Source organism: Geospiza fortis, unplaced genomic scaffold (assembly GCF_000277835.1).
Source record: "Geospiza fortis unplaced genomic scaffold, GeoFor_1.0 scaffold666, whole genome shotgun sequence".
Lineage (NCBI taxonomy): Eukaryota > Metazoa > Chordata > Aves > Passeriformes > Thraupidae > Geospiza > Geospiza fortis.
Genome location: NW_005054470.1, coordinates 950,491 through 964,093, shown reverse-complemented (window position 1 = coordinate 964,093; position 13,603 = coordinate 950,491). Strand labels below are relative to the sequence as shown.

Here is a 13,603-nt window from a genome sequence, read left to right as displayed (position 1 = left end):
AGGAATGCTCAAAATCTGAAACAATTGGTATGTTATCTTTTCCCTTATTTTGCTAAATATAGTTTATTTACAGTTAATTTCTGTGAGTATTTCTTTTACTGAACTCATCCAAATGGCTTCCACTAATCCAAAACGAGCAGCACTGGAAAACTTAATCAATCTTGAATTTCTTAAAATGCTATTTTCTCTTGCAGATGCTGCCTTCCTCCAGAGATGTTTCACAGGCTCGTGGACAGCCAGAGGATCCTGTGGCAGGTGCCAAAGGGAACAGGAGGATTGGGTCAGCATCTGGTGACTCTCAGCCAGGGCTGGGGGGCCCCCACAGCTCTCCCCTCACCCCAAATCTGTGTGCTGGTTCTTCTGTTGGAGTACCAAGCCCAGAGAGGATCACAGCCTTGCATCGAGAGCTGAGAGAAAACCACCTCAAAAACTGCCAGGTCAGTAAAAGTTTTCTCACTCTTTTTAGTCCAGTGAAATCTCTTATTCTTGGCAGAAGATAGAGAGATTTGAATGATTCCTTCCAGAGATGCACAGTTGATTGTTAGCTTAGACAAGCTGACAATAATAACTGTTTAATGTTTTTCATTATGCATTTTCTTTCCCATTGTTTAAGAGGGGCTTATAAAAATAATTAAAAGATTTTGATTTCATCATGGTGTGCCTTATTACCTCTATGGTAAGATAATCTTTGCAAATTGTTGGATGTTTTAAAAAAAGTTGTTATGTTGATCTTGTCCTACCTTTTTTTGCTTCCAATTCTTTTTTTTTTTTTAGTGATCCAATTATTCCTATGCCCTGAAGCTCTTTATAGTAATTTCCATTAACTGCAGGAATCCTGTTAAGAACAGAGCTGATCAATTGCAATTGCATTTGTGACAGTCTGCTGCTAAACTAAACACGCAAGAGATTTCAGCCTCTCCAAGACAACATAACCTCTCCATGCTTGTATGGGAACAAAAGTCAAATATGAAATTACTGCAGCCAGTTAGGTAGAGTAGTTAAAAATATTACTCCAGTGAATTTCCTTTATAATCTTGGATTAAAATAAATGCAATAAAACAAAAGCATAGTTTTTGCTTTTGTAATTAATGAAAAGAGCATGGAAGATACTGAGATTTTCTTTTAGTTAAGTAATTTATTATGCAATGAAATGGTGACTCAGAATTTGGATAACATGTTATCCTGATATAACAGGGGCTAAATGTAATGGTTCAAATCAAGTTTCCTGGTCCTTTTCTCTCTCCCACTCACACAGAAAAAAAGACCAATGAAAATATGGCCATGAAAGAAAACTATTATGAACAGCAGAATGCAAGTAGCTCTTTGATTGATCTTTGTGAACTCAGAGGTTATTTTTTTATATAAATCATATGATTTTTAATTAAATCCCAATAAAAGAGGACATGGGCCTCTTGTACAATTATAGGGAGGCCACAGCTGATATCAGCCTCAGTGCATAGAGCATCCTGTTTCCATAAAAGCATACAACAACCCACTGGGACATCCAAGGTTTCTGTTTTCCTTCCCTCGTCAGGTACCTCCAGCTGTCCCCTCCAGCTCAGACCCATGGGCTGGTCCCAGCCTGTCCTGATGCCTGGGGAAGCCCCCTGGGCTCTGCTGCCAGGGCTGAAGGATGCTGTGGTGCCCCTGGACCGTGCCGGGCTCTGGGCCACGGAGGGGCGGGATCGGAACACGATGATCAATTCTGGGGTCAGATAATGGGAAACCAGCCTGCAGGTGCTATTGCCCAGGGAATGAAACACAAAAATGCCATTCTGAATAAGGCATGGCTCTCTAGAGAAAAAACAGATGGCTCAAGCTCAGCTACCGCAGCAGAAAGCTATTTGCCAGACATGTTGTCAGCAAGTAATAAACGTCGATATCCTGTGGGGAGAAATCAGCTGTATGGGAAAGAATAAAACCTGCAGAAATAAAACAAGGTAAACATCTTAGCAATGGGATTTTTCCCGTTGATACAAAAGTACTATTTTTTTTTTAATCACAGATATTTTACTAGTTAACATGGCCTAGCAAGTAGTTTGAGATGACTGGAAAATTTATATGGAAAAGAGCTGTGATAGTTTTTATGATCAGAATTTCATAGAACATTTGAGATCACTGAAATACATGGATTTTTCATTAGCCAGACCACCTCCCCGTTTTCTTTTCACCTTTTGTTGGTGATTTGATTTTCTTTTAACTGAAACTGTGAAATAAATCTATTAAATCACTTTTGCTTTTATGTATAACCTATTTCTTCAGCATGCCGTGGCAAGTTCTGAAATAACATCTCCCTTGTGTGACTGTTTCCTTTGGAATTTCAGGAAATGTAGTGTCATGGACTTCCTAGAAATTAATTTTACAAAAATTAGAGGGTAATTTTGCTGTGTTTCTTTACTATTGGGATATTTTTTAAAAATATATCTTTCTTTTTTTATAGGCCCACCTCCAGCAGGACATTCAGTGTATTGCTGTAGGAGCTAGTATCTGTAAAATAGCATCCTTCAATTGCTGCTTTTAAGTAAAAAATTGTAGCTCAGCTTGAGTACCTTTACTGGACATGTCCTCAGCCACTTTCTTGAGGGGACAGCATGGGCGTTGTGGGCACAGAAATATCTGAGTTCACAGGATGGATGATGCAGGCTGCACCCTGTGCTGCCAGACCCCTGCCACAGGGAGAAGTGTGTGGAGTGCCAGGCCAGCAGTGCTGGTGCCACCAGGACAGCACTTCCTCACAGTCTGGCTCAGAAACAGTTGTGGTCACGGCTCCAGGAGCCTTGGGTGCGTCCTGGCTGTGAAAAGGAGGAGGGAGCAGTGTGTCTGTGCAGGTGCATGAGTGCACTGGTGCTGGTTGGCTCTGGGAAGTTTAACTGTGCATGGTTGTAAATTCCGCAAAATGCCGATTTATATTGTGATCTCACCAGAGTTAACACTTTGGAAAACACCCATTATTCATACATGTTTATCATTATTCTATATTTTTCATCACTTTTATTAGAAAAGGGCATTCACACACAGCAATGCATGTCACAGTTGCTGTGCTTTTCCTCTGCCTCCGTTGATTACCCCAGCTGATTCATAGTATGTTACTACTTGTTTTTTGGAAGCCAGAAATAAAAAGCCTGGTTTTGGTGAAATATTAATGCCCACACTCACACTTTATTGTGGAAAGCTGCCTTCAGTTGCTCGGTAAGGTAGCAGTGCAGCAGGAACTGAATTGCTCTTCATCCAACACAGCTTTAGAAAGCACACCCCAGATGCCAAGGGAAATGGAAATAGTCCCTGGAAGTGATGCTGTTGAATGCTGCCTAAGCAGGAGCTTCCAGTGAGATTCCAAAATGTGGGCTTTGCTTTTATGTGTCTTTCACTTCTGCCCGATGCCTGGCCAGAACTTCTGAAGACAGATATACCTGCTATCCAGCCATCAGCTGCCTTGTCAAGTATTAAGATATTTTGATATGCAAAACCTCTTGTAAATATTGAACACGGTAACTGTTACATTGATAAAATGATGCTTTAAGAATTAGCCATTGTGAGAACTTCTTGGATCTTTATCTTGCTGACAGTAAAATACAGGGCCTGCCAGTTCACTCTGAGGTCAGATCATAATGCATGAAGTGTGCTAATAATAAGGATATTAATAATAATAATACTCCGTGATACTATGATAATAAGTCTTTGTTACCCTAGTGAAGCAATCTACTTTGTTTGGGGCTATGGTGACTTTCCATGAAATTAAGCCTTTGTCAGTCCAGTCTCTTTCTATCACAGATAAGTGTGGTTTATTTAAAGTGTTCAGGCTTCACTTTAAGCTAATTAGGTTATTTGGCCCCATTCTTCCTCCTGCTGGAACTAATAATTTCCTGAACAAGGGCTGCAGACACAGAGATGTAGATGGAAGAACAGACATTTGCAAGGATATTACCTGCTTTGAAGCACAATAATTCAAAATGGACTCAAGCAATTGATCCAGCAAATGGATTCTGTGCTGGCACTTGGCTGCTTTGCTTCACAAGTCACAGATTTCAGTTAAAATCCTGTAGCCCCTTGTGGTTTTAATTTTTTAGGACATCCATTCTTCCTACTACAAAGCATTGTTTAAAGATGTGCAGACACCACAGTTACCATTTGGCCAGCTGTTTCAGCTGCTTTTCATTTCTCTTAATTAAAAATGCAGAAGTTTGGACACTACAGTGGAGGAATGGCAATAAATTAGCAGCAGTTTGGAGAGCTGCATGCAGCAGCACTGGAAAAGGTGAGTCAGCTAAAGATTTCCTCCTTTAAACCTCTGTCTTACTCCATTTTTCCCACTACTGAATGGACAAATGAGAAGTGATGGTAAGATCATACCAAATAATTATGCGCTAGTTGATTTACAAGAAAATGAGAGGGTGCATTGCACCATCAAACAAGGAACTTCAGATTATTTAAACATGGTCATTATAGAACCTGACCCAAAATGTACAGTGTCAGACCAGATGGTTCTTTTATTGGTGTCCTGCTGAGCTGAGGTCCTGTGGGAGTCTCAGCTTGCTCAGTGAGTTATACAGGATAATTAATTTTGGCCCTTATTCTGTGAACTATTTGCTGGGTTTTTTCTACATTGAAGTGGGATCAGTAGCCATGTGCTTGCAGAGCAAATCTGAATTGGCCTGTGTTGAGCCACCTGTGCTCTGCTCTTTGCCATCCATGGACCTGCATGAGTGGAGTGGCATTATCCACACTGGGCTGGATGAGGAGGATGCTTGGAAGGAGGCTGGGTGACAGCATGCTGCCTATTGACTGATGCTCACTGAGCCTGCTCAGACTCTTCCACTCCCAGAGATATTGTTTGAAACAGCACAGGAAACAATTTTCTGGGATCAATAGTTAATATCGAACAAGTGTTTATTAATATACACAGGCAATATTTGCCCAGTTCTTTTTTTCTAGATTTGAGCTACCTAATACTGAAATCAAAATATCTCTTTTTAGCAGCAAAGTTATAGCTTTTGTTTCTAGTTTCAACAGAAGTATTACTTAGAAATAGAATTCCATGGAAGCAGAAACCTGAAATAGTGCATAGTGCTTTCTAAAGGCTGTGTGAGAGATAAACATAAAAAGGAAACTCATTGTGTATCTGAGACTAAAACTGCACTGTGGAGTAGTCTGTACCCACATGGGGGAGGAACTGGAATCTGAGGATCAAAAACCACTGGGAAGAATAGCCTTTCTTCTGTAAGAGGTGAAAAAAAATCCATCACTTTCTTCCAACACTGAATGAGCATTTTCCTGAAATTAAAGAAAACTAATAATCCTCCTGCAATTGTGCTTCAGCTGTTTTGCTCTTCACTGCTAGGTGAAGTGATAAACAGGGAATGTAATGCCAGTTTTTATGTTCAAATGCAAAGAAAACCTAGACTGACAGGTCATGCATATTTTAAAAGAGTTCTCTTTAGTCAGTACAATTCCTGTGTTAGACTACTTCTCTGATTTTTCAGGAAAATAGCATTCATAATATTTTTTAAATGGTAAGTTGCCCTGTATTTTGTCTGCACTCAACTGTGCTTGCAGTCTCACCTAGCTAGAAAGAATTCATTCTGCAAGTTAAAAAGGTAAAGTTGCCCATTACATCTTATAAATGTGTACAACAGAAATGGTTTGATCAGAATCAGTGGAAGGAACATTTTCTCCATTCCTCTTTGAGAACTGATATGCTGGAGAAGGCTGGGAAGGCACAGAGAAGTAGGGAAGATGACAAAACTCGATTTTTTTCAGGTAAAAGATGCCAGGATCCTAGGTTGTTCTGTATACTAAATATTTGTAAAAAAATGCAGAAGGGTTGCTTGTGAAACCTGCTACCCCCCATGTATTGCTTGCCTTGTGCTATGGAAAGTTTTCAGTTCCATAGGAAATTTGGGAATCAGGTCTTATGTTCAGTCTGTGGTCACTCAGCTTCATCCTCAGGACTGGTATTTGTAGGAGAGAACAGAACCAAGTTGCCTATGATTAAATCCCTAAGAACACCTCTTTATATTTTTTTTTCAGTAGCAATTCTGATTTTTAAAAGCACTATCTAGTACCTTCTTAGTAACAGCCTTTTCACTGAGCCCATAAGCTGATGGATATTAAAGCCCCTAATTAAAACCAGATAATGCATGAAAGATTTCTACAGTGCAAACCTTTCTCTTAAGGCCTGATTAAACCAAAAGACCTCACATATCTCTTTGCACAAATGTATTCTCATCAGGTCAGGCACCTGGTAGCACTGACTTAGGTCCATCCTTCTCACAATTCTTTGTTCTTGGGAATGAGGAGAGCAACAAAGGCTGGGACAGAAAACCAGATATTTCAGAAAGAATGGCCTATTACATCTAGCTAGGAATATAGTCTGTCAGCAGTCTATCTGGCTCTGACCATCCTATCAGTCAGAATAATGGTGAACCATAGAATAATGTGTTCATTTACATATAAATGTGCATAAAATATTTATGTCCATATATATACACATATATATGGGTATAATTGCATGCAGTTTGGCATAAATAAATATGGTTTAAAATAATAGAGAGAAGTGATTTTCTGCAGATTATTTTTTTGTGCTTTGTTTTTTCCTCTGTCTTGGGATTTACAAATACAAGTAAGGACAAGAGTAGAGACTGATTTCATTAATTCTCATTTTAAAGATTCAATTTAAACCTTAAATTAAGAGGGAACTAAGACTATGCAGTGGAAGATCTGGTTGTACCTTGACTGCACTGCAGATTAAAAATCCAGGTACATATCAATCTGTCTTCTCCTTCCCAAATTAACTAAATTCCATGGGAAGGACACTCACTTGTGTGCCCCACATGCCAACCCTTATGTAGATGACAGTGGGACCAGGCCAGCAGGGGACACTTTGTCCTGTAGCAGTTCAGCTCCCTGTTGTCTCTTTTGCTGCTGAAAGAGACAGGGGAAAAAGATCGGTGGTTGCATAAAATATTGTTAGCACAATTTTGCTTTTATCTGCATAAACCATTGAGCCTTTTCTGAGTGGGAGTGAGGCACCCCTAGGGAAAGTATCAAACTCCTGTGGTGGGAGCCAGACTGACTTACACCCTTGTTAAAGGGCTCTTGGACTGTGGCCACTGTCATATTTCATGTAATGCAAACTATCTGCCTTTGGAAATCTTGATGTAGTGTGGGAAGTTCTTGAGAGAAAAAGCTATGACTTGTGAAGTAAGCAGGTCTTTAAAAAAAAGAGAGAAAAAAACAAAAGAAAAGAGCCAGAGGATCCTGTTACAGATGGTGGGTCAGGTTCAGCTGGGTGCAGGAGCAGCTCAGTTTCAGCCTGGTGGTCCAGAGCAGCTGTGAGCCTGGTTCCCAGGCACTGGCACTGTGTGTTCAAGCCATTAGTGAGTAAGGTCAAATATCTAAGGCTGGAGAGAGAGTTCTTTTTTTCATGGGTTACTGGGAGTATTTAATCAGTGATTAATTGGAAATTAAGATGCTACCTGTTCTGCCTAGTCACTGTTTTTTGATTATGGTGTGAGAACATGGAGCAAAGGGGAATTTCAGTAAAGAATTGCTGGAAGGTTTTTTTTTTTGTTGGACTTGTATTAGTTGCATTTGGGAAATTTGGAATTTGTGGCTTGTCAGTGGATGGCTGGCTGGCAAAGCCTCCTTGAAGGGGAAGCACCTGGAGCACATTGCTGCTTTTTATAATGTGGCTCCAAGGCTGAAAATTGAGATTGACTCTTTCTCACCCTCACTGAAAGCTGCAGCTAAAAAGGGAGGATGTGGCTGTCCCTTGCCCCCACCATCTGCTGAGTGCTGCCTCTCTGCTTTCCCTCTGTGGGCTGGGGACTCTGTCTCTCAGCAGCCACATCTCCATTTCCAGCTGGCTGCAGACAGTCCCTTCTGGTAAATGGGCTTTAAAATCTCATGGTGAGGTTGCCTAGCTGAAAGGTATTGCTAATTTGTGACTGTTTGCACAGAGAGCTTGGGGACACAAGGCAGTTCTTGTCTCTCAGAGGAGCTGATTTAAAAGAGAAAATGTACTCCTTAATGTAGGTGCTCTGTGGGTAGCAAAGGACTGGGCTCTGCTCATCTCTGCCACCCTTACAATTTTATGTGCCTTTTCTGTGCTGGTTATAATCACCAATATGATGTGGTTCCTGAATTAACAGTTAATTAGAGACCTTTTTTGTGTGGTAGATCCTTTGCAAATGACTGTTTATGAATGAGCAGACAGTCTCATTTGAAGTAACTGAACTTGGCAGAAATAAATAATAAATTTACTTTATATAACTCCTAGATGATCTGATGTCTCATCATTTTGCAAGGCAGAAGTGTAATGTCTGTAGAGCATACATATCCTGGTGAGCATAACCAGAAACCATTTCTGTCACCATGAGCCTGCTCAAGAGCAGATGACCACAGGAGGAGCTGTGCAGTAATTCTGGAGAATTAGTGGTGGGTAGCAGGTGGCTGGCCCTGAGTGAGTTTTGGAAAGCATGTTGAAGGCCATGACCTCTTCAGGGTTTTGAAACCTAAGAAAGAAAACTGCAGCTGGTGTGGACAGGAATCATGGTCTGTTACATGGACTCAATCAGGTTCATTCAGAAAGTACCTTGTGTGATGGTGTTCAGGAGAGCCAGAAAAAAGCACTGCCTAGCCAGGCCAATGACACTGATAAATTGATCTTTGAGGAATGAAGAGATTCCTGTAAATCATAAGAAAGCCAACTAAGAAAGATGCCCTCCTTGATTTGCTGCTTGTTAACAGAGAGTCTTGAGTGAGGTGGAGATTGGTGGCTGTCTTGGCCGCAGCAGCCATTAAGTGATTGAGTTTAAAATCACTTGTTTTAAACAGGAGGAAAAGTGCCGGCAAAGCTTCAGTCCTGGAGGAGAGTAGACTCCTGACTGCTCAGGGAACTGGTGAGTAAGGCTCCCTGAGAAAAGCTTTTTCAGATGCTGGGGTCCATCTGTGCTGGTCAGTTTTTAAGCAGCACCTTGTAAGGGCACAGGAGCAGGCAATTCCTAAATGTCTCAAGTCTATCAGATGAGGTAGAAGGCTGTCTTGGCTGAGCAGGGATTTTCCTCTGGAGATAAGGTATAAAAGGAGGATGTATGAGCAGTGGAAACAAGATCAGGTGACATCATGTGTGCAGTCCCGAGCATGACAATATTAGAAAGAAATAAAGCAATGAGTGTCCAAAGGAGGGTTAAAAGATGATGAAGGGCCTTGAGGGGAAGCCTTGTGAGGCGCAGCTGAGGTCACTTGGTCTGTTCAGCCTGGAGGAGACTGAGGGGAGACCTCACTGCAGTTTCAGCTTCCCTGTCAGGGGAATAGGAGGGGCAGGCACTGATCTCTTTGTGGTGACAGTGACAGGAGCCAAGGGAATGGCCTGAGGTTGTGTCAGAGGAGGGTTAGGACTGCATGTCAGGAGAGGGCTTTTTATCCAGAGTGGCTGGGCACTGGAACAGCTCCCCAGGGAAGGGTCACAGCAATGAGCCTGACAGAGCTCAAGAAGTACCTGGACAATGCTCTCAGACATGTGGTGTGATTCTTGGAGCTGTCCTGTGCTGGGCCAGGAGTTAGACTTCTATGATCCTGCTGGGTCCCTTCCAACTAAAAATGTTGTGTAATTCTGTGATTCCATTATATCTGACATCTGCATCTTTCCCAGAACAACAATCCCCTTTGGAGATGACTCTGAGACTGCCATTTGCACTGACTTTTTCATGTGGACAGACAATTGATTCAACATTTCCTGGTCTTCTCTTGTGACAAGATGTTTTTATTAGGCTACAGAATTTAGCTCTTTATTGCTTACAGCTCAGCCAACACTGCAGACCTTCAAGCAGGGGTTGTCAGGTGTCTGTCTCCCTGGCAGGGAGTTGGTTACCTACCATGTGTTTAAGAGCTAAGCTGGAGTCATGCTCCAAGGCGTGGGATTCCTTGGGACATGTGTGAGTCTAAGTTAGTCTCCTGGTGTCCCTGCCACCATGAAGAGAAATCATCTCTTGATGTACAGGACAGAGTTCATCTCATCATAATGTAGGTCTAAAATAGGCAAGATGATCTGCACTCCAGAGGTACCTTTTCAACTCACTCACTATAAAGATGAGTGGAATGGAACTACCTCAGGTATCAAATCTACACTGCAGGAAGAAAGGGAGGTGATTCCCACCCAAGGTACTTTAGTAGTGAAGTGACCAAGGTCTCATGGTGGTGACCTGGTTGTGCTTAGCAGCGCAAAGACTTGCAGTCTTCCTCCTGAGTGCAAGGTGACTGCTCTGAACACCGGAGTAATCTTCATAGAAGGGAAAACGGACATTAATACTTGGGAACCTCTCTTTTGTGTTGATCTATCTGGGTTGGTTTTGGTGTTTTGTTGTTGTTGTTGTTTTTTGTTTGGTTTTTTTTGTTTTGGTTTTTTGTGGTTTTTTTTGTTTTTTAATGTTCTACCTGAGGACTTTCCCTCTGTACTTAAGCTTGGATTAACTGTACAGTTTTGTCTTAATTTATGGTTACAAACTCTGGATTAACTGTAAAATGTTTCGGTAGCAGTTTATAAATAGATTAAACAGGAAATGGAATGAGCATGTATTCCTGAAGCCTTGTTGACCTGACAGATTCTCTGAAGGCCCCAGGAGATCAGAAGCAGCATTCATCAAGTGAGGTATTGAGCATGTGCCAGGTGTAGTGCTGATGCTCAGGAGCCTTTGCATGGTAATAAGCCAGATTCATTGTTCTTTATTTGTGAACTGTGCACTCCTCTGCACTTGTGCATGCTTCCTCTTGGGTAGTTTAAAAGAGGACAATGCAGAACAGACAGCAGCTTATAAAACAGTGTATTCAAACATGGATTCAGCCTGAGCTGGGGGCAGTTCTCTGCAGTGGATTAGTGGTTGCAGCACTGCCATTCTCCTGGGAAATCAGCTAACCACAAGTGTTTCCTTCTGAGGGCTTCTGACCTCTTTTGTGTTGTTCTTCATTTCTGTGTCCTAAGTAAGGTGATATTAAAGCTGTTTCTTGTTGGAATGCTTCCTTGGGAGCTTTGCAGAGTGCATAGGAGGGAAGTGGTTTCTGCTGCTCCTGAATGAAAAGTGATTGCTCAGAGTCCTGCAGGTCCAGGGAAGATGACATGTCAGCTAAGAGTGAGTGCTGCTCTCTGCACTGGCAAACTGGATACTGGGGAAAGAATAATGCTATTGTCAAGACACGTCTTTCACTTTAATAAACCACTTTGAAAAGTAGGCTTTACTTCAATTTAATAGTGGTCCTTGGGGGAAAAAAATTCTAAACTCTAGCATGAAAGCAAACACTCCTTGTCTGTTTTGAAATAAACATACTGTCTTACTGTCTTCTGCAGTACTGGGCTACCCTGTAAATTTTATAGATAAATGGGTTATGAGTAAGACAATTGCCTCAGCAGTATTATTAGAGCAATAACTTCTGTTGTGGATAAATCTGACCCTTTTAAAATGTAAAAACATTCCTATTTTATTACTCCAGCCTAGCTTTCCCCTTAGAATAGGTTGTCCTGTCTGTAAGTTTTATTAGAGATGTCATGATATAGAACTTATTATGAATTACTACTTTTGAGCTCTCAGTTGAACAGAGGTTGTAGCAATACATTGTTATGCATCTCTCAGCTGCATACTCCGGAAGCTTGGTACTGGGGGCTTCTTCCCACTTCAGAATTACTGGTTTGGGACTAATTACCAAGTCACAGAATTGTACAAAATATCTGACACTGCTTGTTGAATTCCTCCTTGATTATCAGTACTCATGGAGCTTTGTATTTTTGGATTGCTGCACCTGAACCCAGTCTTATCTGTTAGTGACCACACCATTAAAAAATCAACTTCTAATTTATTGCCTAATTTATAGGCCCACTTGGTTGATCTATGACACAGTTGAACTCGTGTTCAATGATTAATGTGAAATAAAAGGTAGTGTTACATGGCCCAGTTAGATTAGATGCTCTTGATCTAGTCCTGCCAGTCAGCCACAGCTGTTAAACATTTTATGTCCTCATATAAAACTGTACTAGTGCTGCTGTTGGTTTTCAGGCTAAAAGAAGATCATATTATAATTAAATAGCTAGAGCTTATATAAGAGAATAGGGTAATTATCCTTATATATAATCATAAATTTATGGGAGGACAGGCTTAAACAAATATTATTTTTACCACATAAAATGCTACAGAAATTTTTCAAAGTCATAAGAAAAAATCAGGAGTTCAGATTTCATAGCCTTTCTTTTAGGTGGTAACAAATGCCTCTCATGTCTTTGAAAATGCCCCCTAAAATATTGAAATTGATTGTACATGCCCTACATAATCACTTAGGGTCAAAGATGAGGATTCTTTGTGATTTTTAAACCTAGGTTTTATTAAATGAAAATTTACAGTTGAAGTATTTACCCATTGGACAGTATAAATGAAACTAGCAGGAGAACCTCAGTGTGGTTTCACTGGGACTTGGTAGCATTCTTCTTTTTAAAACCTGGCAAGTGCCAGGGCTGCTGAAGGGGCATTTCATCACCCTGGGCATCAGAAAGTGGCTGCAGATCCAACTGCTGCCAGGACAGTGTGGGCTTAATGGGAATTAAAAGATTCCACAGATCTTAAAGGAATGTTCTCATTAGGAAGGACAATTTTCTTCTCACCCTTCTTGTGTGTCAAGATCAATATCTCATCAGGGAAACCTTCAATACAGAGTATTTTGAACAAGCATACGATAAATAATATTCTTTTTACTATATTTGGGCTGCAGGAAAAATAATTTTCCTGGTGTAATGAGTGATAAGTAGAACAAAGATCATTTGGGAATAAAATGTAGCTGTTTGATCCATTTGATAATTTCCATCTGGATGGCATTTGATTCCCTTATAAGGGGAATGGGAGCTGCCTATTTCTAGGCAATCTGTTGAGTTTCTTTCACAGAAAAGGACAGTTAAGCTTTTCCTTCCATATGGGCATATATCATTACATTTACAAACATGTTGTTAATATTTCTTTTTCTTTAGATCCTCTAAGAAGTTTTAATTCCTAGGTGGGCTGAGATGTGGGTCAAATATTCTTGTTTGGTTTTGGTTTTTTTCCCCAGAAATCAGGAAGAGAGGGGAAAAATTCCCATTATTCTGTATAGATAGGTACCAGTTAATTTACTAAACCAAAAGAAATCTTGCTTGTTGGAGCAGAAAGCAAGTTAGCTGGAATGAGGCTGGAATTAGGCTGGAATTATCATTGTTCCTCTGGGCCTGACCATGCTGGAGGAATGGAAGTCAGCAAACGTGACTCCAGGCTATTGTGGGATCCAAGTAATGAAATCTTGGGCATAAATTTAGCAAGTTCCACCTCAGGATTCTCCCTCTGGAACAGTGAAGTACCCTAAACATTGAGAGGATCATTATAATCATAATGTCATCCTGTCTAACCAAAGGGAAACTGTTTTCTTAGTACAGTGAGGTGACAATGGTTAATGCTGTGGTTTTGCCACTGCCCTGGGACTACTGGATCTTGTGCATTTGTATAATTTTTTACTAACTTTTGATAAGATTCATGTATCAGAGGCAAAACTTCAGAGCTGCTTCCCTTCAGCACCCTGGATAGGCAGACAGGTCTGT

General features: G+C 40.8%; 1 protein-coding gene across 1 annotated transcript in view; it reads left to right on the top strand.

Annotated features, from left to right (window-relative positions):
• Nucleotides 1-13,603, top strand: part of CUNH4orf50 (chromosome unknown C4orf50 homolog) — an 85,258-nt gene that overhangs the window by 33,592 nt on the left and 38,063 nt on the right. The window contains exon 13 of the mRNA XM_031062850.1: nucleotides 195-437. Within this exon, the coding sequence (XP_030918710.1) occupies nucleotides 195-437 (243 nt within the window). The remainder of the gene's footprint in view (nucleotides 1-194; nucleotides 438-13,603) is intronic.